Raw genomic sequence first — 23600 nt, forward strand, 5'->3', positions numbered from 1 at the left:
CAAGTATTTCACTCTGTCCACTATGCCACCTTACCAGCAAATGAGAGGAAGACTGGAAAGCAATACACAAATGTGAAGTCTCTGTGTTCACTGTGCCCAGTTCCCCATATCTTCTTTCACCTCTTTTCCACTTAAATTCTTCCCCATTTTTAAAAGCTCACATAAAATGCCACCTTTTCCTTCATGAAGTCTTCCCTGACTCTACCCCAAGGCAGGTATCACCTTTCCCCCTTCAGACCTCCTATAGTACTTTCTTTTACACATCTCATGTATTATTTTGTATTTTTTTTCTTTATTCTGGACCTATGATCTAATCAGTTCAGGGGTAGAAAGTCGCTCTACCCAGTGCAGGTAGCTCTCCCCATCCATAACTTAAAGTCTCAGAGAGTTAGTTACCTGGAGCGGTAAGAGGTGGTCTTAGTTGTCTGGACCAGCAACTAGGGTGTGTGTCAGAAGAAGGATTTTAACCCAGTTTTTCTTATTCCACCTCTCTCTTTTGTGTTACAAATCTTGGTTATGTCCATGCTTATCCCTTTACCAGAATGTATACTTCATCATGATCAGCATATGTCTTGAGGCAGCTAGAGTGATTAGAATTCTGGGCCTGGAGTCAGCAAGACCTGAGTTCAAATACAGTCTCAGACTACAGCCATGACCCTAGGCAAGTCATTTTACCATTGTCTGCCTCAGTCTCCTCAACTGTAAAAGGGGAATAATAATAGCAACCTACCTCCCAGGGTCATTGTGAGGATCAAAAGAGATAATCTTTATAAAGCACTTTATAAAAATCAAAGTGATATATAGATGCTATCTTTATTACTATTCCTCTAACATTTGATGCTGTGCTCTACATACTTAGTACATGTTTGCCCAACCGAAATAAAATGAATAGTGAGTTTAAGTGCTTAAATAATTATACATATGGAGATGTGTAGCGCCAATGCAATATTAGCAATGCCCACTATCACAATAAAGATGGTGACTGTAAGTATCGCATGGCATTTGATCACAAAATATGCCAAACTCTGTAGATAGAAGATAAAAGTGAAGGATTTATTTAGACACCAAAAAAAATCCCAAAACCACTAAGCCAATTCCATCATAGTACCAAAGAAATTCAGAAGCCATAATAATGCTGAGAGCCACAGCATCCTTCAGCCTTCCCACAAACCAATATAAAATCAATATTTACTCACAAACCTCTCTATCTCCTTGCCTGGGCTCCTCTGTCCCCCAGAGTCTGGCTAGCTCTGAACCAGCTTCCTGTGGGCTCTGCTTCCCTTCAGCAAAACTCCTCCCACCACAGGCTCCATGTAACTGCATTCAGCCTATGGGGGGAAGAGTTTATCTTCATAGCAGGGAAGCTTCCTGTGGTCCACCTTCTCTGCTCCACCCTTCAGCAAATTCCCTCCACCATAGGTCCCATGTAATTACATTCAGCCTATTAGATAGCAGACTTTATCTTGATAGCAAGGGAGGTCTGCAAACTCCCCCCCCCCAGGTCTATTAAGGGGCAGGGAAGATCTTCAAATTCCCATTCTCATTACAATATGTTATGTGGTCAACCAAAAAGGACAACATTCCGTAATCCAGGAATGATTCCTGATGGAGGTAGAGAATGGTGATTTGTCTTGCCTTCCAGTCTCTCTCCATTACTTTTAGAATTAAGATGCCCAGTATTCCAATGAGGAGCATCCAATGGGCCTCTACTCAGTTATGCCTTTCAGATATTGTGACTCATGTAGGGTGTCAAGGACTATGGATATGTGGAATTCTATGATGTTCTCTCAGTAAAGGTCACAGCCCATCAAGGGTGGGAGGAATGGAAGTTACTTATCCTAATACCTAATTTCCTTCTCTCTTGCTTCTCTTCCAGGCGCCTAAATGACAATGAAATCTCTGTCCTAGAAGCCACTGGAATCTTCAAGAAACTGCCCAACCTGAGGAAGATGTGAGTAGAGAGGGCCCTGGGCCATAGCCATCACATTTCACCTGGGATGCAAAGCCAATGTGCCCACAAGGCTAATGGGCAAATTCTATGAGCCTGGATAACTATCAAGTATTTGAGGAGTGGTCATAGAAATAGGGCAGTGTATAAGGTGCTAGGCCTGGAGCCAGGAAGATCTGAGTTCAAATCCTGAGTTTTCACTTTCCTAGCTGTGTGACCTTGGGCAAGTCACTTAACCCTGTTGGCCTGATGAGTTTCCTCATCTGTAAAATGAACTGGAGAAGGAAATGGCAAGCTACTCCAGCATCTTTACCAAGAAAACCCCAAAATAAGGTCAAGAAGAGTCAGACATGACTGAATAACAACAACACAGAAATGGAGGTTTACTTAGACTTGTTCTCCTTGGACCCAGAGGGTAAAACTGTAAGTGATGGGTAGAAGCTACAGAAAGGTGAATTTAGGGTTGATTTTAAGGAAAAGCTTCCTAACTATTAGAACCATGCAAAGTGGAATGGGCTGCGTTGAGAGGTGGTGAATTTCCTCTCACTAAAGGTCTTCCAGTGAAGACTGAATGATTGCTTGCTTGAGAATATTAGAAAACATTTTTGTTCATGTACAGATTGACATGTGTCTGAAGTCTCTAACCTCTGAGACTCTTTGATGTGTCTGGCCATGGCAGTTCTCCACTCCTTGGAGAATTACAAGAAGTCACTTATTAGCAATTTTTCCCACCTTAGCTCCCACCCACCGTAGTTGTCCCAGTAACTGCTTAAGAATTTCCTGCTAATTGGGGCAGCCAGGTAGCACAGTGAGTAAGAGCACTGTCCCCAGAGTCAGAATGACCTGGGATAGAATCCGGGCTCAGACACTTAGCACCACACACAGAAATAACTGGCTGTGTAACCTTGAGCAAGTTACTTAACCCCAATTGCTTAAAAAAAAAAATTTCCTGCTAATGAAATCCATTCAGAACTCCTTATAAATCTAGTATCTCTGGCATGCTTTGTTTTCACTTCACAGAAGAGAAATACTCATAGATTCATGGAATATTCTCTGGAAGGGACCAAAGAGGCGAACTAATTCAACCCTCTCCTTTCATATAAACTAAGGCCCAACAAAGGGAAGGATCTTGCCCAAAGTCACATAGTTAATTAGGGGCAAAGCCAGAACTTTGATAGTGCTAAAAAGTTGACCTTATATCAGTGAGACTCAAATTCAAGTCTTCCTTCTGACACATAGTGAGTAGATTGTGACCTTGAACAAAGTCCCTTAACGTCTCAGGATTCCAGGCAACTCTCTGAGACTTCAAGTTCCCAGAACAAAAGCTAATCTGGTAGAGAGTTTCTTCATTCAGAGTTCCCTTATACAAGTGAAATCTCCAGTCTAAAAGAGCCCTACTCTCCTTACCAAAAAAATTAGAACTTAGAATTCATGTTCTCACTTTCATTCCTCTGCAAAGTGCTGCTTTTAGATTCTTCAAATGTTCTGACTTCCCTCCCCACCTTACAAGTAGCCAGTCAGTCTGTTGATAAACACTTATCAAGTACCTGCTATGGCATCTAGGTGACTTAGTGGATAGGGCACTGGGCCTGGAGGCAGGAAGGCCTGAGTTCCAATGCGGCCTCACTCACTTACTAGCTGTGTGACTCTGGGCAAGTCACTTAACCTCGTTCCCCTCAGTTTTCTCATCTGTAAAAGGAGCTGGAGAATGAAATGGCAAACCACTACAGTATCTTGGCCAAGAAAACCCCATGGACAACATTGGCATGCTATGGTCCACGGTGTCTTGAAGAGTCAGATAAAATTAAACAGCAACAAATGTGTTTGACATTGTACAGAGAAAGTTAAAAGAAAAGTCCCTGCCTTCAAAGAGTTCTCAGTCTCATGGAGTAGACAATATTCAAACAAGGATGTACAAACAAGATATAAACAGGATAAATTGGAAATAATGAACAGAGGGAAGGCACCAGCATTGAGAGGGAGGGGGAAAGGATTCCTGTAGAAGATAGGGTTGTAACTGATACTGGAAGAAAGTCAGGGGAATGATTGTCGGGGATGGGTTTGCTACTAGTTGAGAAGTGAAGTTACTCTTTTTCTAATTCCCTGAGGGACACATGAAAGAAAATATAATCAGTCAGGAAATATTTAGCTTAAGAGTTTGTTTTTTGGTTGGGTTTTTCCCCCAAAATAAAGATGATTCATTATCCTTTTTATTGGTACCAACCTGTGATTTCACTGGCATGGTGGACTCCCTCCACAAATGCAAATAGGCAGCTCTTTGTAATTTATAGTCTTTAAGAGTTGTCTGAAGTACTGAGACTTTAAGAGAGTTGCCCATGGTAATACACCCACATGGATCTTTGGTAGGAATTGAACCCAGGTCTTTCTGACTCTAAGATGAGCCCTCTATTCACAATACCATGCTGCCTATCTTTTTTCCCCACATAACTAGAAAAAATATTCATTGCATTAGCTCCTGCCTAAAGAGAAGGGGAGCTTATTGTAGGTGTAGATGTCATTCTTCATTTAGTAAGGACTACAAAGGGTGTGATAAGGCTACTCCCAGACTCCCAAGCCCAGCTGAAAGGGAATGGGGTGAAGAATGGCAATGTTTCTGCCAAGGCCATATGATTATTCAGAACCCCAGCGGGAAGCCGTCTTGCTCATGTTTCCTGTGAAGCAATAAGTCTTCTGTGCTCCATTCTTGGCAGGAGACGAGAATGTAAACACACAGGTGCGTTTCAGATGTCTGGAAACAGGCGGCCAGAGGTGATCGCACCCTGCTGTTCACTAAGAAGTGTTGGCCTCCTGTGGATTTGCCATCACAGCCTCCTCGCCAAACCCTTTGCTGCCATCGTAATTGGCCAAGCTCTACCCAAACTCCCTCCTTCACAAAGAGTTCTTAGGCGGGGCTGTTCTCTGACAGGGTTGAACTCTAGCTTGTCTACTAAGAGGGGAAGAAAGTTGTTGTTTGAGACCCTTGATTTCGTCAAAACAACTTCACCTGCCAGAGATTTAGCATGATGTGGAAGGGCTGGAGATTCCATTTCTGGTAGCAATTTCTCTGTAGTAGTCCTATTAGGGAAGGGTTAGGGGGATACCTGGTCAATCAATCAGTCGTCAAACATTTATTAAGTACTTACTGTATGCCAGGCAGTGTGCTAAATTCAGAGATACAAAAAAAAATTGTAGTCATAGTCTTACCTCCAGGAGTTCACATTCTGATGGGGGAAGAAACCATACAAATGATTACAGACAAGCTATTTAAGTGGAGTTGATCTCAGAGAGAAGGTGCTGGTGGTAGAGGAAGGGAGAAGGTGAGGGGGGAGGAGGGAGGATAAGGCTGGAAAAGACCTCCTGCGGAAGGCAGGGGTTCCTACATTGCCTAGGAAAAGTTACAGAGCCAAAGGTGAACAGGATGGACTTTAAGATTATGCCTAGCTTTCTACCATGTTTGAGTTCCCAGAAAATGTGTGAATCACTGTTATAAATTGATTCACATTTGCAATATGCTAGGAGAGCCGGCTATTTAAAAGAACCCTTGGAGAGGCCTTTTGCGAAGCAGTTTTTGCTCTTTCATAATCTGAGCAGTCACCCCCAGTGCACTGTTTTGTCAGTCTGGATCCTACCCATCGGAGGTGTATAATATGCTGATGCCAGAGACTCTTGAGCTTGCTTAAAATGCAAGCTTCCTGAAGACAGGGACAATGGTTTTGTCTTTCTCAGCATCTATCTCCAGTGCGTAGCACAGTGCCAAGCACAAAGTGAGTAAATGCTTGCTGACTGACCAACTGACTGACCTTTGTCTTCTGCCAGTCAGCTGTATCTTCATGAACAAGTCACTTAAACTCTGAGCCTGAGGAGGGATAGTTGGTATAGTAGATAAAGCACTGGATTTGGAATTAGGGTAGCCTTAAGTTCAAATCCTGCCTCCAACACTTACTAGTTGTGTCTCCTTGTCATCCAATCTCTCAGACTCAGTTTCTTCATCTGTAAAATGGAGGTGATAATAATAGCACCTGCCTTACCAAGTTGTTAGGCTAATTAAATGTGATAATATTGTGTAGCACTTTGCAAACCCTCAAGTATGCTATAAATACTAGAGGCCATTATTATGCATCAGATGAGGTTAAAAATCCCTACCCTATCTTCATTGGGAGATCAGAATGAGATCAGAGGAGAGGATTTTGAAAAGTATAAAGCACCAAACAAACGTAAGGGGTGGTTTCTGTAACTCCAAGAAGAAAGTGAAATCAGATCTCTCTATAATGTGTTTTCTGGATGTACAGTGAGGGCTCGTAAACCTTTATGTTTTATAACAGAGGTTCTCAACCTGAGTTCCATAAGCTTGTTTTTTAAAAAATATTTTGATAATTCCCAGGATGTGGATTAAGAGAAAATTTGAATACAATAAGCTCCCAACTGGAATATTCAAGGATCATTATTATATATTGAATGCAGATGAAGAAAATTTGAATACAATAAACTCCCAACTGGAATATTCAAGAGTTATTGTTATATATATATTGAATACAAATGAAGAAAAAATCCTGGATAAGCACAATACTTCTCACTGAATGATTTGTCTCATTCCAAATTGTTTACCCCTGTATCAACTATGGGTCTCAAGATAATTGGTCTCCTTTGTCATGCTATATATTTTATTGTATGCTCTTAAAAACATTATTCTGAGAAGAAGTCTGTAGACTTCATCAGACTGGCAAAAAGGTCTATCACACACACACACACACACACACACACACACACACTTTTAAGAATCCTTATTTTAGGGGCAGCTAAGTGGCACAGTGAATAGAGCACCAGCCCTCAAGTCAGGAAGACCTGAGTTCAAATCTGGCCTCAGACACTTGACACTTACTAGCTGTGTGACCTTAGGCAAGTCATTTAACCCCAGTTGCCCTGCCCTCCCCCCTGAAAAAAAATTTTTTAAGAATCCCTATTTTACTCTGATTTTTTTTCTCTTTTGGAGACTTGAGTCTTCCTATCTCACCCATGCTGGGAGTACAGTAGCCACTTGGGAGATTGGTCTTACTGCTGATTAGCAGGGAAGCTTTGACCTGCTCTGTTTCCAACCAGAGCTAGTTCATCCTTCTTTAGGCAGTTGGTGGTCACTCTATTGTTGCCAGAATTAATGGGGACACCCAATCTCCTTTAGCATTACTGCAGCTCAGAACTCCTGAACTCAAGTAATCCACTAGCCTCAGCCTCTCCAGTAGCAAGAACCATGGGCATGTGCCACCATACCTGGCTTACTGACTTGCAAGTTAGCTTCAGTGCTGAAGGAGACTATTAGTGAAATTTCCTGAGCATGATATATGATCATAAATTTAGAGTTTCAAGGGATCTCATTTTTCAGACCAAGTAACTGATGCCTAAGGAAGTCCTGTAATTTACCCAAGGTCACGCAGATAATAAGTGTGAGAGACAGGATCTGAACCCAGCTCCTCTGACTACAGAGCCAGTATTCTTTTCACTGTACCACAGAAACTTGTCTGTCCAAATGGGAAACCCAAAATGCAACCTTTTCACTAGTCAGTTTTATTAGTTTCTGGGAAAAGAGATGTTCTCCACCCTCCTCCTGTCTCTTACCCCCATCTCTGAGGCCAGTGCTTTTGCCTGGATTACAACCACCTCCCTCACATCAAAAAGGGTTTATAGTATATCCAACAAGCATGAAAAATAGAGACCCCTAATAGACAGAGCTTTGCCTTGTCAGACTGAAGCTCTGTGGAGGTAGCCAGATAGACTCCCCTTGGCTTATGGAGGCGATGACAGCCACATTTCATGGAAAGAATATAAATGGGGCCTGAAAACAGAAAACAGAAGTTCATTTGGTGTGCAGTTTTCCTTAGAGTTGATTTCTCCAAGTTGGCCTGCTTTGACTAAACCCTGGGTGTGAGGCGGCAGTTTGGAACTGCAGGCAGTTCTGCTATAACTCGACATATGTGTTCCCAGAAAGCACCTCGCTACACAAAATTGCTCAATAAAAAACCACAGAGCTTATGGTGGAAATGGGGTTAGGGGCATGGCAATCAGAATGTGTCAAAATGTGTTACTTTGTTAGTGATACGTTTAAGAAAAAAAAAAGACAGGAACCGAATAAAAACATGGTAGCACAGTTTTGTACATGTTAAAAGTTTCAAAAATACCTAAATACTTTTGTTTTAAAAATACATAAATATGATCAATTATAACCTGGTCCTCAGCCTTCTGCTGATGCTAGGCCTGTACCTTGGGCTGCCATGGCAGAAGGGGCTGGGGGTGGTATGGACCAGTCTTTCTCTTCTCCTAGCTTCTATTACAACAAAAAAATCTACAATGGATATGACACCTTATCTTGACAAAGACATGATGTTGGTTTATGAAAGTGGGCATCAAAAAGGTTTAGCTTGTGAGTTATTGAAAAGGGGTACAGTTAGCTGTATTCTCTCGATGTTTCTTATTTTTTTTTTTGCTTTTTTGGAGGGCAATTGGGGTTAAGTGACTTGCCCAAGGTAACACGGCTAGTTTTTGTGTTAAGTGTCTGAGGCCAGATTTGAACTCAGTTCCTCCTGATTCCAGGGCCAGTGCTCTATTCACTGCACCACCCAGCCACCCCTTGATGTTTCTTATGAAGAAGTAAAAGAAATCCACATTAGCAAACTTAAAATGTAAGTTGTCCTCAGACCATTCCCTAATACATCAATCGTGTTGGAACAAAGTCACATTTTCCAAACATGGTGTATAGCAGAACTGATTGTAGAAGGGTCTTTCTCATCCTCTTCAGCATTCTCAGCTCCATCCCTGTTATTATAAAGTTTCTGAGTACACATCTATTGGTGGGTGGCTGTACAGAGAAAAAAAGGTAGAGGACTTAGGGGTTCCCTATGATATTGCTTATAGGACCAGACTACCATGGAGTTCCCTCAACTCTTCATTGCAATCAGTCAGACTTCTGTGCTTGGTTTTCCAGGCATTTGCCATAAAGCTGTCCAGTACTTTCCTAGTCCCTGCCGTATCGAAGTGAAGTTGTAGCAGCAAGGCCCTCTGGATATTTTTATACTTTCTTTTTTGTCTCCTCTTCTATCTTCTGTCCTCTTAGCCTTGGGGAATCCAATGCAAAACCTTACAGTAATGTGATGTTAATTCTGTATATTTAAAGAAACAGACGTCGGGAAATGGGAAAATGCCCATTTCATGGGCAGCCATATTCATCTTCATGGCCCGTTGTGGGCACTTTAATCCACTAAGAAGCCCAACTCTCAAAGCAAAAATCTCCTTCTGCTGGCATGTGGGTGAGTTGTTGCTACAGAGGAAGCCTTTATTTCCCATTTGGTTTCTGATCTGGGGTAATTTGCAATCTTCTTGTTGCATTACCATCATTCCTGGGTTATCCTATGTCCAGGTTCCCAGGATTTAAGAGAAAATAGACTAAACCCAAATGAAATAAGACAGTGATCCTAAATAGAATAAAGTTTAACCTGTCTATTGAATATTTCTCCTTTGGCCATTGGAAAACTGAGTATGTTGGCCTCTGTTGTGTTTCATTGAGCAAGTCACTTTCCTACCCTAGACTTCTAGACTCAGTTTCTTCATCTGTAAAATGAGACTTGTCAGTTAGTCAATAAACATTTATTAAGCACCTAAATTGTCCCATCCAGGTCTAAAGGGCTATGATCCCATAAGGGATTAAGCAAGAACACACACACCCACACACATCTGTTGGAGGCAGGTGCCTTCCCAACCATTGTTTGTGTTTTTCCTGGGATGGGAGAGAGAGGAACAATAAAGGGTTGTTATGTGACTGCCTCATACACAAAGGACGTGTCTGCAACCATTTTGGCTGGTACAGTCCTGTCTGCAGGTTAGTGTGCCCATCCTGGCCACCAGGACTAGGGCAAGGATGTTCATGGCCCAATTCAGTTAATGGGTTGGATGGTTCACTGGAGGTTGTGTAGGAGGCTTTCCAGACAGATTATTTGTTTGGTGAATAGGATGTACTTGGTCAGACTAAATTCCTCCCCTTGGATCGTATAAATATCATTTGGTTCTGTTCCATTCATCAGGCCCTGGAAGCATTTCATGTTTGACAATCTGGGCTCTTCTGTCATGGGGGTGGGATGGAGCTATGCACCACTGGTGTTTGCCCGGGAAGAGTCTCAAACAAGTGGTTAATGTTTTGATTGAGCAATCAAGGCCTGTTCATCATAATCCTCTTGCAAGTTTTGTTCCAAGATAGCTTTTTTCAGTAAAAGAGTAAAACCTTATTTCAGGGCACCCATTTGAAAGTAGGGACCTGGGGGAGAGAGGTGAGGGCAAGAGTTGAAAATGGTGGGAACTGTGTGTTTGATGCAAGTCAGCCCTATTTTGAGAATACCCAATATCAAAACTCTGTATTTAGTAAATGAAACTATTTAGGAGTGGTCATTATGTGGGCCCTGCTTTTAATGGCTTTGCCCCTTCAAGAAGCAGTGGTTGTGCCCATCACAATTCATTGAGATGCTAGAGCACCTGACTTACTTCCACTTTTTTTCACTTTTCTCATTGAGATCCCCCACCTCAACCATTTAGACACTTACTATGTTCTTATCCTTTGCCACTTCTTCTCCTCTCTAAGTCCCATAGAAGCATTGATATTTTTATATTTTACACACACACACACACACACACACACACACACACACACACACATCTCCCGATACCATTATGTTAACCTTTGTCCAACCCAAAACTTCTTAGCTAGACATGACATTTGTTCACGTTACAAAGGCTTCTTTTCAGTGGTCAGTTTTACTCTCTCCCAGCCCTGTCATTTGCAGATACTTTATTTACATGTCAGGTATCCAAAGGGGTAGAAAAGTATAGTGGATAGAGATCTGGCCTAGAAGTCTGGGTTCAGATCCCACTTGTAACACATCCTGGTTATGTGACCCTGGCCAAGTTACTTAACTTGTCTGTGCTCTAGGCAACTCCCTAAAACAAAGAGTTTCAGAGGTGCTTCCTCTGCATTGATAGAGGAAGTTTCCCTATCAGGACATTCCCTGTAGCAGTAAAACAATGGGTCTAGTCCTTCTCCCTATCTCTCTTGCTTTCAAGGAGACACTTGTTGCATGAATCAAAGCATATTTTGAATAGTGCCATACCCACAAATCTCTGGGGCTGAAAGCACTCAAATATCATGGATCCTTAGCAGCTCTTCATGTCTTCTTTCCTTTCTTCCGTACCCATTGTCTAACCCCCTCCCCCCAAAATGAGTAGGTATATCTATGGATAACATACCACCTGCCTTACTTTTACCCTCATATCCTCATTTGGTAGGACTGGGGCAATGGTTTTCTCATACCACTCAAGGTCACCACTGCCTTTCCTCTCTCCTCCCCTTTCCTTCTTCTTCCTCTTCCCTCAGAAACCTAAGTAACAACAAGATCAAGGAGATACGGGAAGGTGTCTTCGATGGGGCAGCTAACGTACAGGAGCTGATGCTGACGGGGAACCAGCTGGAGTTGGTACACGGACGAATGTTCCGTGGGCTCACCAGCCTCAAGACAATGTGAGTGCACCAAAACCTGGTAGGTTGGAATAGGAATAGAGGTCCAGGCTGGGGTGGGACCAAAGGAATAAGGAGTCAAGAGAGAATGGGAGGGAACAGAGAGTAAGCATTTGGGTCTGGACCTCTATATTGAGGGCTAATAGTTACAGACTGATCACCCAGTACCATCAGGCGAAAAAAGTGAAATTATCTGTGACTCCTACAGAGGAACTGGTGATATAGAGTGGCTCTCTGACTCTCTCTCCTAGAGACAGACTGGCCACACCTTCTCTTCAGGGGCCTAGGGTTATTACCCTGAGGACTTAGAGTATCTCTCTTCTACCTCAGTCAGCTCAGTCCCCATCAACTGTGTACCCCCGTTGCTAGGAGCCAGTTGCTAGCACCCCAGTGCTGTTTAACACGAAATATCAATTAGTATTTACAGAAATATGCTTGCTTCAAAGATGTAGCTAGAACAGACCTACAGACTTGCCCACAAAAAGCACTTCAGGGCATACTTCTCTATACCAGCTTGGATTCTGGGGTAGAAGGCTCACCGCTAGACTCGATTGGTCCCACCAATTTCATGATTACATGCAGCATGTCTGCCAGATGAGTCCTGTCTCAGATACTGCTGGGCTGGGGTCCCCAAAGCCATTGCTAGATCCTTGGGGCTACAGAACCCATTCTCACTCCTAGGTCCTTGTGGCTCTTTCTCTCAACCTTTTGAAGCTCTCAATTTTATCCTCTGTGAACTAAGGAGTGTCTCACCGAATGAAACAAAGAAAAAGTGGCTAATGCTGATGAACCTTTTATGAATGCCTCTAGAGCCCACCCAGAACCTCCCCTTCACCAAGTGGTTGATGTGGTTAGCCAACTAAGACCAGTAATGGAATGTCTACACATGCTCCCCAGTCTCTCCAAGGAATCCCATCGTGATTCCCCCAGAAATAATCTACTAGTGGCCTCCATGTGAAGAGGTCACACAAGTTGATGGCATCTGCACATGAGCCAGGCCTCCATTACAGTAACTTGAGGAGGGGGGGGTTGTTCTAATATGCCTTTCCTAAAGCAGTCCTGTGTATGCTGTGCAGTCCCTTTAAATGTAAATGCACATATATATGCATGCACACTCAGATTCTGGCACCCAGTTCTGTACTATGTCAGAAAGGACCTAAGGCACCAGTGCTAATTGTGAGCCCTGACGTGGTGGAGAAGGAAGCAGCCTCAGTCTGCCACTTATCACCAGGCCTCTTCTTACAGGATGCTGAGGAGCAACTTGATCAGCTGTGTGAACAATGACACCTTTGCTGGACTGAGCTCAGTGAGGCTCCTGTCCCTCTATGACAACAGGATCACCACCATCACCCCAGGAGCCTTCACCACACTTGTATCCCTGTCAACCATGTAAGTTCTGATGTCCCTGCTGTCTGCTCTGCTTAGTAGAGGCGGCCTTGGGCAGGAATGGAAAACTCCCTGTGGCCACACCTGGATCAAAGCCTTCTTTGTCTGCCCACTCCCCAGAGCTCTCTACTATCTTGGCAGCCTAATGTAGTGGAGAGAGCCTGAATGACAAGATAAAAGTCCTGGATTCAATTAATTATTTAACTTTTATTATCTTGCTTGTTGGTTTATTTTTTTAATTGAGCAAATAGTCAGTACTCAATAAATATTTGTGCATGATATCAATGATAACAGGACAGTTATGGCCCCCATCCTTAGGGAGCTCACAGTCTTATTAAAATTTTATTTTTATTTGTTTTCCTTTTTTTTTTTTTTTGCTTTTTGGAAAAAGGCAAGGCAACTGGGGTTAAGTGACTTGCCCAAGGTCACACTACTAGTAAGTGTTAAGTGTCTGAGGCCGGATTTGAACTCCTCCTGACTCCAGGACCAGTGCTCTATTCACTGCGCCACCTAACCACCCCTTATTTTTTCAGGCAATGAAAATTTGCCTTTTCTCCCTCAGACCCCCAGAAAAAAAAACTATGTGTTATAAAGATGTAGAGTCAAGTAAAACAAATTCTCTAATTTGCCATTTTAAAAAAATTATCTGAATCTGTGAGTTTATTAACCATCTCTTGTTAAGAGGTAGGTTAACATTTTTCATCATGAGTTTTCTAGAATCTTAGTCATTGAATCAATCAGAATTCTTCTATCTTTCAAAGTAGCTTATCTTTAATAAAAGTAATAACTAGTACTCATATGTTGTATTTTATATGCAAGTGCTTTAAGGTTTGCAAAACATTACATATCTATTATCTGATTTGATCTTCATAACAACTCTGGAAGGTAGGTGCTATTATTATCCCCATTTTACAGGTAAGGAAACTGAGGCAGAGAGTAGTTAAATGACTTTTGCAGAGTGACACAGCTAGTAAGTGTCTGAGGCACATTTGGAACTCAGATCTTCCTGACTCCAAGTTCAACATCCTTAACCACTTAGCTACCTAACTTCCTCTTTACAATATTGCTGTTATTGTTTAATCATTCTCCTGGTTCTGCTCACTTCACTTTGCCTCAATCCTCTGAAACTGTCCCCTTAATCATTTCTACAGCACAATAGCATTCTATCACAGTTATCCCTTACTCTGGTGATGGGTACTGCCTCAGTTGTCAATACTTTGCCATCCCAAAAAGAGCAGGAGCTCACATTCTAAGGACAAGATGCAATGTTTTTTCCTAAAGGGGAGGGATGTTAGTCTAATAAAGAAAATAATCCCTGCCCTCGGGGACCTTTCAGTGGGATGGTAAAGGCATGGCTCAATTCTTTTTTTTTTTTAAGCAATCGGGATTAAGTAACTTGCTCAAGGTTACATGGCCAGTTATTTCTGGGTGTGGTGCTGAGTATCTGAGCCCGGATTTGATCCCCAAGTCATCCGGACACTGGAGCCAGTGCTCTTACTCGCTGAGCCACCTGGCCACCCCAAAAATACATTGTCTCTTATATCAACTTTATTTCTTTTTTTTTTAAGCAATCAGGGTTCAGTAATTTGCTCAAGGTTACACAGCCAGGTGTTTCTGGGTGGGTGCTAAGTGTCTGAGCCCGGATTTGATCCCAGGTCTCCCGACTCTGGGGCCAGTGCTCTTACTCGCTGAGCCACCTGGCTGCCCCGGCATGGCTCAATTCTTAAGGAAGGGCTATCAGTATGAAAGAAGGGGTGGATTGTTCTTTGGGATCCCTAAGAACAGAATTAGGAGCAAGCGGATGGACTCTGTGAGAGAGAGAAATTTACAGAAGAACTTCCTGACAATAGCCAGAGATGCCCAGAATTGAAGTGGGCTAACATTGAGCAGAAGTAAGAGAGGTTTCCTTTCACTGAAGGTCTTCAAATAGAGGCTGAATGGTCACTTGTCAAGAGTGTTTTAGAGTGGATTCCTGCATTGGTAGATGACATATAGTAAGTGCTACGTAAATGTTTGTTGATTGATTCTTGATTGATTGTATGAGTTGAGCTATGTATAGTCCCTGAGATGCTGTAATTTTGTGTGAGCCTATAGTCTAACTGGGAAAACACAGTTCTTGCCCCTGACAGTACGTAGACCTATATGAGAAACTATATGTCTGTCTGTATATACACATATACATAAATATATATCCATATACACATACACGTGTGTGTATAAACATGCACATATATAGACATGTGTGCGTTTGTGTGCACATGACTATATACATGTGTGTTATAATTGTATATATGCTGGTGTATGGCTCTATGTACATTATGTTTATACATATGTGTATGTGTATGATTATACACACACACACACATTGTAGATACCCAGAGGCAAGGCTGTGACCATGTGCAGTGCTGCAGGCCTCTCCATATGTGCATGAGAGTAACAAGAGACAAATCATTTTAACTTGAGTTAGGAAGTAAAAGGAATAAAGACAGAGCATGTATTAAGCATTTACTCTGTGCCAGGCACATAGAAGAAAAGGCAAGATGAGGTTGCAAAGGGATTCATATGGAGCTACCCCCTGTCAAAATGCATAAACCCCTTTGACTTGTCTTGCAATCCGTACAGGATCAGGAAGCAAATGCCTCTCAGCAAATCAGGAAGCATGTATTGAGTGCCATTCTAAAGTGCTTTTCTTAAAATAACCCTGTGAAGCAAGGAAAACAAGGACTATAATCCCTGTCTGGATCTCAGTTTCCTCATATGTAAAATGAGGGGACAAGACTAGATAACTTCTCTTGGACCTTTTGACTCTAAATATATTATCTCCATTTTTATGGATAAGCAAACCGAGCCTTGGAGAAGTGCCCAAGATCATCCTAGTAAGTCTGGAAGTCAAGACTTGAACCCAGACCTTTTGACTCCCAAGTCAGTGCTCTTTTTACTGTACTACACAAGTCACTATATTTCACTGCTTCGTAGGTTTCTCCTTTATACAATGAGGACATTGAACTATGTCCCTTCTGGCTCCAAATACCACAATCCTATGATTAGGTGACATGACCTGTAGCCTCCCTTCTAGATCTAAAGCTCTAGACTTCTGTGATTCTGCGTGCTAGAATTGTGGTGATTCACTATGGTCAAAGCACATAAAGCTGATAGAAACCTTGGAGGTCTAGTCCCAAACTGGCCTTTTGCAGATGAGAAAATTGAAGCTCATTTGGAGCAGGCTTCTTGGAGAAGATGGGGCCCAATTATTGAAGGATGGGTTGAAATAAAGAGAGAAAGTCTTCCAACATTTGGAAGCAGCATAATCAAAGGAATGAAGGTAGGAATGAGAATCTGGCTTGTATAAGGAAAAACAAACCCACAGGGTGGGTAGATACAGGGCTGTTGTTTGTCCTTCATTCTCAGGACCAATGACATCAGGAGAGTGATGTCTTGACTTACAAGTGAATTGGCTTTAAGTGAGGCAGAACTGTACAAAGTCATTAGCCTCACTCTCTCCTCCAGGATCATCAGAGTCCAGTGGTCAAGATGACTGGCAATGGCCCTGGATGCAGTAGGGGACTTTGGCCTTTTTAAGTTAAGGTCTCAATTTGTTTGAGGCAAAACCCATTCAGTAATTAAAGGGTAGGTAAGAATGGAGGCAAAAGATGGCTTCGTTTGCCTCCCCTTTGAGGGTCTTCCCCTTCCAGAATGATAGATAGAGGGGCTATAAGCATGAATAAGTAGAGTGGGGCTAGTCCCTTTCATTTCTACGAGAACTCTTTTGCCCAACAAGCCCCCAACTCCATCTCTGCTTTCTACCTCTTGGTCTGGGCAGGGTAATCCAATCTCTAGCACTATTGCTTTTGAAAAAGGGTTGTCAGTTGACTTTCCTATGGATCAATTAATTTACCATCCCTCCAACTCTCTAGATGAGGGTTCTTGGCCTTTTTTGTGTAGTAGACTTCTTTGGCAATCTGGTAAATCCTCAGACCCCTTCTCAGAATAATGTTTTTTAAAAGCATAAAATAAAATACAAAGGATCAAAGAAGAAACCACTTAAAAATGAAATACAATTATAATTTTTTTCAAGTTTATAGACCCCAAGTTAAGATTCTCTGCCCTAGATGAAAGCTCTCTTCCCTGACTTTCTCACCCTATTAGAATGTAAGTTCTTTGAGGATACTACCTCACTTTCAATTGTATCCAAATATTTAGAATAGTGCCTGCTACATAGAAGTGGCTTTAATAAATGCTTTTTTTCATTCATTCTTTTTTTTTTTACTCATTCAAGTCATTCACAATGACTTGTAACAATTAATTGGTGAATATTCAGCTGTCAATCTAGGGGACAAAAGTTCCATTGATAAAGTCTTCAAAATATGAACTGATACAAAGTGAAGTAAGCAGAACCAGGAGAACGTTGTACACAGTAACAGCAATATTGTATGATAAAGAACTGAATGACTTAGCTATTCTCAGCAATACAGTGTTCCAAGACAATCCCAAAGGACTAATGATGAAGCACACTATCGCCTTTAGAGACAGAATTGAATGGAGCATGCTATTTTTTCACTTCCTTTCTTTAATTTTTTTTTTTAATTCAAATCTTCTTGGACAAAATGACTAATACGGAAATGCTTTACATGGCTGCACATGTATAACCTATATCTGATTGTTGTGTCTGCCCTTTGTTTTCTAAGAGGACCATGGCATCAGTGAAATGATGACAAGACTTTGTTGACTTTGATCTGATTGCTTACTGTCTCAGGGAGGGGGGGAGGGGAAGGAAGGATAGAATTTAGAACTCAAAACTTAAAAAAAAAAAATCAAAATGTTAAAAAAAAAAAAAGAAATTATTTTAATGTGTAAGTGGAGGAAAAAATAAAATATTATATATGTAAAAAAGTCTTCCTTACAGTCTTTCCACTCTTCCTACCCTGCCCTCATGCCCCCAAACTCCAGACCCCTCCTTCTGCCTTGTCCTCTGGCCCTACACCATGTTCATTTTCCAATAATCAAGTAAATTCCTTGTCAGCTTCTCCTAAAGCTCCATCCAAAGCTATTGTCATTCAGTAATTTTCAGTCATGTCCAAATTTTTGTGACCCCATTTGGGGTTTTCTTGGCAAAGATACTAGAATAGTTTGCCATTTCCTTTTCCAGTCCATTTTACACGTGAGGAAACAGAGGCAAGCAGGATGAAGTGACTTGCAAAGTGAGGACAGAGTAAATATTGGTCAAATTGACGCCCTGTATGATTCCCAGAGCGGCACGTGTCTGAGGCTGGATTTGAAGTTATAGATACTGCTAACCTTACTATTCAGGAAACATCACATTGTCATCTGTTGCCATTGGGAAAGAGTCCAGCTTGCTGGGAAAGTTGTGTAAGTTCACCAAATTTGATTAAACTCCATCTTTGTGTTCACATCTCTACTCTCCCCCCACCCCCCCAAAAAAAACAACAGACTTCAAGTGGCTAAATCTACTGCTGAATTATCTAATATTGAATCATTACTACAGCCTACAGATGAAAAATGTAGGGAAAAGAGGAGCAGAGTAGGACCCCTGAGCTCCTCTCTCTGCCATCTAATGGGCCACATAACCTTGAACAAGTCACTTCTCTCTGGGTGTCATTGTCCTCATTTGTAAAACGAGGAACCAACTCAAATTCTTAAGCTGCCTTTCAGCTCTAAAATCCTGCAGTTAAGCCATACCCCCAGACCTGTTCAGAAAACTCATCAATGATGCTGGTAGGGGTTTTCTGTGTGATTGTTTGCTTGTAATGCCAGCAGGCAAAAACACGTCCTTTCTCCATGAAGGAATATTTTAGCCAAACAAATTTCTTTCCTCCTTCTTCTTATAATGAAGAAACAAACATTTAACTCTCTGTGAGGTTTTTACCCCTTTTTCCTTAGCCTGGTTAGTAGGCTTGGCTACAATCCAGGGTGAGATTTTTACATCAGACTTTCTCACTTATGAAAACCAAATTGCAAAAACATGAACACATAAATGCAATAGCCCTTGTTAAACTACTTAAGCATCAGATGGCCTCTACAATACAGTCTAAAAACTCTTTCCTGGGAAAAATCTCACATCTTCAATGTGACCTGGTTACTAGTTACTAAGTACCTAAATACAAATTACTTACACTTTCTGTGCCTCAGTTTCTCAATCTGTCCTATAAATATGATCAATAATATATTTCAATGGCTTCCATAACTTTTCAAATGAATCAACATTGCCTTTGGTTTGGATGTTTTCTCCAGTGGTACAGATCTCAGGCCATTCTGGGTGACTCTTACCCACATCTTCCAGAAGTTTACCACAAGGTATCTGTCCAATGTGTGGCTGGCTTCTTTTCTTTTTCCTTACTTCACTAGGATGCCAGGGGAGCACATGGGTTGTCCCACCTGTCATCTTTCACCCTCCCTATGTGACCAGCCTGTCATCATCATCATCATCATCATCATCCTCATCATTTTCTTCTTCTTTATTCTTCTTCCTCTTCCTCTCCTTGTTGTGTTTTTTTGTCAAGGCAGTTAGGGTTGAGTGACTTGCCCAGGGTCACACAGCCAGTAAGTGTCAGGTATCCGCCTGACTCCAGGGCCAGTGCTCTATCCACTGCACCACCTAGCTGCCACCCCTGCCCCTATCTTCTCTTCTCTATCATACATTTCCCTGTTGATACTTTTTCATCCTGCTCTTCAAGTCTTCGGTTACGTGTTGCAACCTGCTCATATCAACTAAGAGGCCCATTTCCTCTGTGTGGCATTCATTTTCAGTTCAACGACTTTTATCAAAGTCTCCCCCAAATGAACCATCCCACAGCTATTTTTTTTCCTCTTTCCAATCAACCCCACACCTCAGGAGGCACAGAGATAATACTGTGAATGAACTTAGCATTCTTCTCTCATCTCCCTGTCACCATCATTATGGGCCTGGGGTTAGTGAGTCTCAACAAGACACTTGATAACATTATTGAAGCCTGAGGGAAAGAGGAAAAATGTCACAGAGAGGCCCACCCTGATAGGAACACTGAATTGGACCAAATATTATTAAATCTGGGAGATCATCTAGGCCTATACTCTCATTTTACAAATGAGAAAACCAAACCCTAGAGAGGAGAAGTGGTTGTATTGAAATCACACAGCTGATTAGTAATAGAACTTGGAATAGGCTTCCTGACTCCCAGTCAGGGGCCCTTCTCAGTACATTTGATCACCATATATTTTCAAAGGGAAAGGAGCTGAGGCTAAAATTGTAAGATTCTGAGTGAGAGTCAAGGACCCTGTGCAGATGTTTGAGAAACGAACCAGTGGTCCTGCAGCAGACTCTTGAGATAAGGCCCCCAGACTCCCCTAGAACTGGGGGAAGGAGAATGGGGGGGGGGAAGTAGGAAGGGAGTATTGAAGATGTTATCTCTTCTCCAGTCTCTACTGAGTCTAGCTGACAGCCAGTCTCTCTAGCACATGCTTCAGTGTTTCTATGTCAATGAGAGCTGATGGTGTTCCTGAATTGCAGAAAGAAGGGGAGTGCACCTGACATGAGCATGGGGGCATTCAGGGAAGCATCCCCAAAGCTTAACAATTGTATGTTAACTTGAATAAAATTCAAGTGGACAGAGAGAGCAAACTAATTGATGCCACTGTGGAAATCATACGGGGTGTCAATTTGACCAATATTTATTAAGAATATACTGTGTACAAGGTACAGAATTATCTTTTCTTCCTATGTGCTTATTCCTATGTTGGGACTAGAAAGAAACTTAGTTGTCTTATTGAAACCCCACCCCTTGTTTTGACAGATTGGAAACCCAAGGCAGAAAAAAATGAAGTCAGTGGCAGGGCCAGGACTAGCACCCCAGGTCTCCTCATTCCTAGGCTAGGGCATTCTCTATATTCTTTTTTTTTTTTTTGCTTTTTAGAGGGGCAATTGGGGTTAAGTGACTTGCCCGGGGTCACACGGCTAGTTAGTGTTAAGTGTCTCAGGTCAAATTTGAACTCAGGTCCTCCTGACTCCAGGGCCAGTGCTCTATTCACTATATCACCTTGCCTACCTGACTCTATATTCTTAATTGTTCAGTCATTTTTTCAATTATATCCAGCTCTTCATGACTTCATTTGGAGTTTTCTTGTAAAAGATACTGCAGTGGTTTGCCATTTCCTTCTCCAGCACATTTTACAGATGAGGAAACTGAGGCAGAGTTAAATGAGTTGCCCAGGGTCACATAGCTACTAAGTGTCTAAGACAGGATTTGAACTCATGAAGATGACTTCCTGACTTTAGACCTGGTGCACTCTGGCACCACCTATCTGTACTCTCCACTATATCATATAGTATAGCGTCATAGAATCATAGATGGAGAACTAGAAGCGACTTCAGAGACCACCTAGATGATCTCCCTCTCCCTCCCCCCCTCATTTTACAGATGAAGAGACTTAAGTCCCAGTTGGCCAGTAAAGACCTGTTTATATATCACTTTTAAGTTTGCAAAGAGTTTTATATTTACTGACTCATTTTATCTTCACAACAGCCCTGGAAGGCAGGTACTATATCTCCGTTTTACAAATGGGAGAATTGAGGCATACAGCGGTGAGATGACTTGCTGAGAGTTACACAGCTAATAAGTGTCTGAGGCAGGGTTTGAACTCGGGTCTTCTTGACTCCAGGTCCAGCACTCTAGCCACTGTGACACCTAGCTGCCCAAGGCCACAGAAGTAATGGCAGAGGCAAGATTTGAACCCAGGGCCTCTAATTTCAGAGTTGGTAACTCTTACCACCATATGATTTATTAATAACAACCAACCCTCATTTCTGTAGCATTTTAAGGTTTATAAATTGCTCTCCCTCACAACACCCTATATAGGTAGATTACCAAATGTATTAATATTCCCATTTTGTAGAAAATGTAAATGGAATCCAGTCAGGTTAAACAGTTTACTCAGGATCACATGACTGTTTCAGTAACTGGAGTCTGAATTTGAATCTAGACCTTTGCATGGCAATTCTTGAGCATTTCCCAACAGAGCTTGCTGCCTCAGACATGCTCATGTGCTTTGTTTGCTTTCAACAAAGAATCTGTCACCTCCCAGGTCCGATGGGCTGGTGAAGCTCATGGAAGAAGGTCCTCACTCATTCTTTCCTTGTCCTTCCACCCTCCAGTCCCCTCATTCCCTTTCATTGACAAGAGGAAGGGAAAGCTCCTGCCATTCCTTTGCTGCTCTCGCCATTTCCAAGAGGGAGAGGGTTGGCAAATTCAGAAACCAGCATGTAAAGGATAAGAAAGTTTTCAGTCATTACTGAATAGCAACCCCTTGAAGCGAGAACTGTTTGCTTTTGACCCTTCATACATACTAATTGAATTGAATTACTTGGACGAGGGCAGATGTTCCCAAACTTAAATTGGCTTACTACCCCCTTTTCAAAAAAGATTACTCAGCACCCCCCCCCCCCCCCCCGAAATCTACTTTTTTAATCCTTTAATGTTTTTTTTATTTGCATCATTTAAAAATATTTTTAATGAAGCATCTTAAATTTAATTTATTGTAATTTATTGTAAATTTGTGCATTTTTCTTGCCTTGAAAAGTTGATGATGCAATATTACATCATGTAACCATATAGTATTGTATTGTAAACAATCATTATACTTACATATTCCTGCCAATGTGTGCTGGGCTTCCGGACAATGCGCCACATGCTTACCTGCCAACACCTGCTTGTTAAGACCTGTCAAAAGACTTGACCACTGATGGGTTATAACTTGCATCTTGTGTGTTTATTTGGAAAATAACATAATCGCTACAATTTTAACTCTGTTACATAACAGATGAAATATGTACAGTTTTTCAAAATTTTCTTCTCTTCTTTCCTTATGCTTCCACCACCACCGAATTTTTATTCAACACCCCCAAACTGCACCCTAGGCTACTACCACCTCCTCCCTTGGATCATTCCAGCACCCCCAGGGGGTAGCATCACCCTCTTTGGGAACTTATGAACTAAGGAAAGGAACTATACATTTCACCCTTTCTTTTGATCATACCCCTGGGAAGAGTCTATGAATTGCCCAATCTGGAATTCTAAGACCAGAAGTACTTTCTCTTTTCCTGTTTGCTTGTTTGCAAGGCTGAGTGATTAGCATGAGACCCTTGGGAAAACTGTTTTTAGATATTAGGAAATGGATGGTATGTACTGTCCCCCACACGGCTTCAGGGGGTTGTTATCTGGGCCTGTGGAGATGCTGGGTTTGAAGTTCAGTTACACTTGTTTCCCCTATGGGAGAGTCAAGCATATGGTGAGAGCCTCTTTTCTTTCCTTTCCAGAAACCTGCTTTCCAACCCTTTCAACTGCAACTGCCATCTAGCATGGCTAGGGAAGTGGCTAAGGAAGAGGAGAATTGTCAGTGGGAATCCTCGGTGCCAGAAGCCATTCTTCCTCAAGGAGATCCCGATCCAGGATGTAGCCATCCAAGACTTCACCTGTGATGGTGAGAAAACAAAGAAACCCAGGAGGGAAGGGAAGATGAGGGAAATGGAGAGAGAGAGAGATCCCAGTGGTCCAGAGCCCTCCCCAAGAGAAGCATACAGGTGGTAGTTGGGGCCCCAGGCAGTGCCCTCAAGATCCCTACAATCTAGGAACTGGAAATGTCTGCCTCTAGTCCTAGTTTCTCCACTACCTACAGAAAGCCTCCCAGTCTCAGTTTTTCTCTCTGTAAATGGCAAATAATCTTTTATTC

At 42.1% G+C, this 23600-nt stretch overlaps 1 protein-coding gene across 1 annotated transcript in view; it reads left to right on the plus strand.

Moving 5' to 3' along the window:
* SLIT3 (slit guidance ligand 3) overlaps positions 1 to 23600 on the plus strand; it is an 818102-nt gene that overhangs the window by 697124 nt on the left and 97378 nt on the right. Inside the window, exons 17-20 of the mRNA XM_069102723.1 lie at positions 1877 to 1951; positions 11355 to 11498; positions 12741 to 12884; positions 23188 to 23351. Of these exons, the coding sequence (XP_068958824.1) occupies positions 1877 to 1951; positions 11355 to 11498; positions 12741 to 12884; positions 23188 to 23351 (527 nt within the window). The remainder of the gene's footprint in view (positions 1 to 1876; positions 1952 to 11354; positions 11499 to 12740; positions 12885 to 23187; positions 23352 to 23600) is intronic.

This window comes from Petaurus breviceps, unplaced genomic scaffold (assembly GCF_028583685.1).
Source record: "Petaurus breviceps papuanus isolate PSGF00001 unplaced genomic scaffold, PetGlider_PUasm1.0 551, whole genome shotgun sequence".
Lineage (NCBI taxonomy): Eukaryota > Metazoa > Chordata > Mammalia > Diprotodontia > Petauridae > Petaurus > Petaurus breviceps.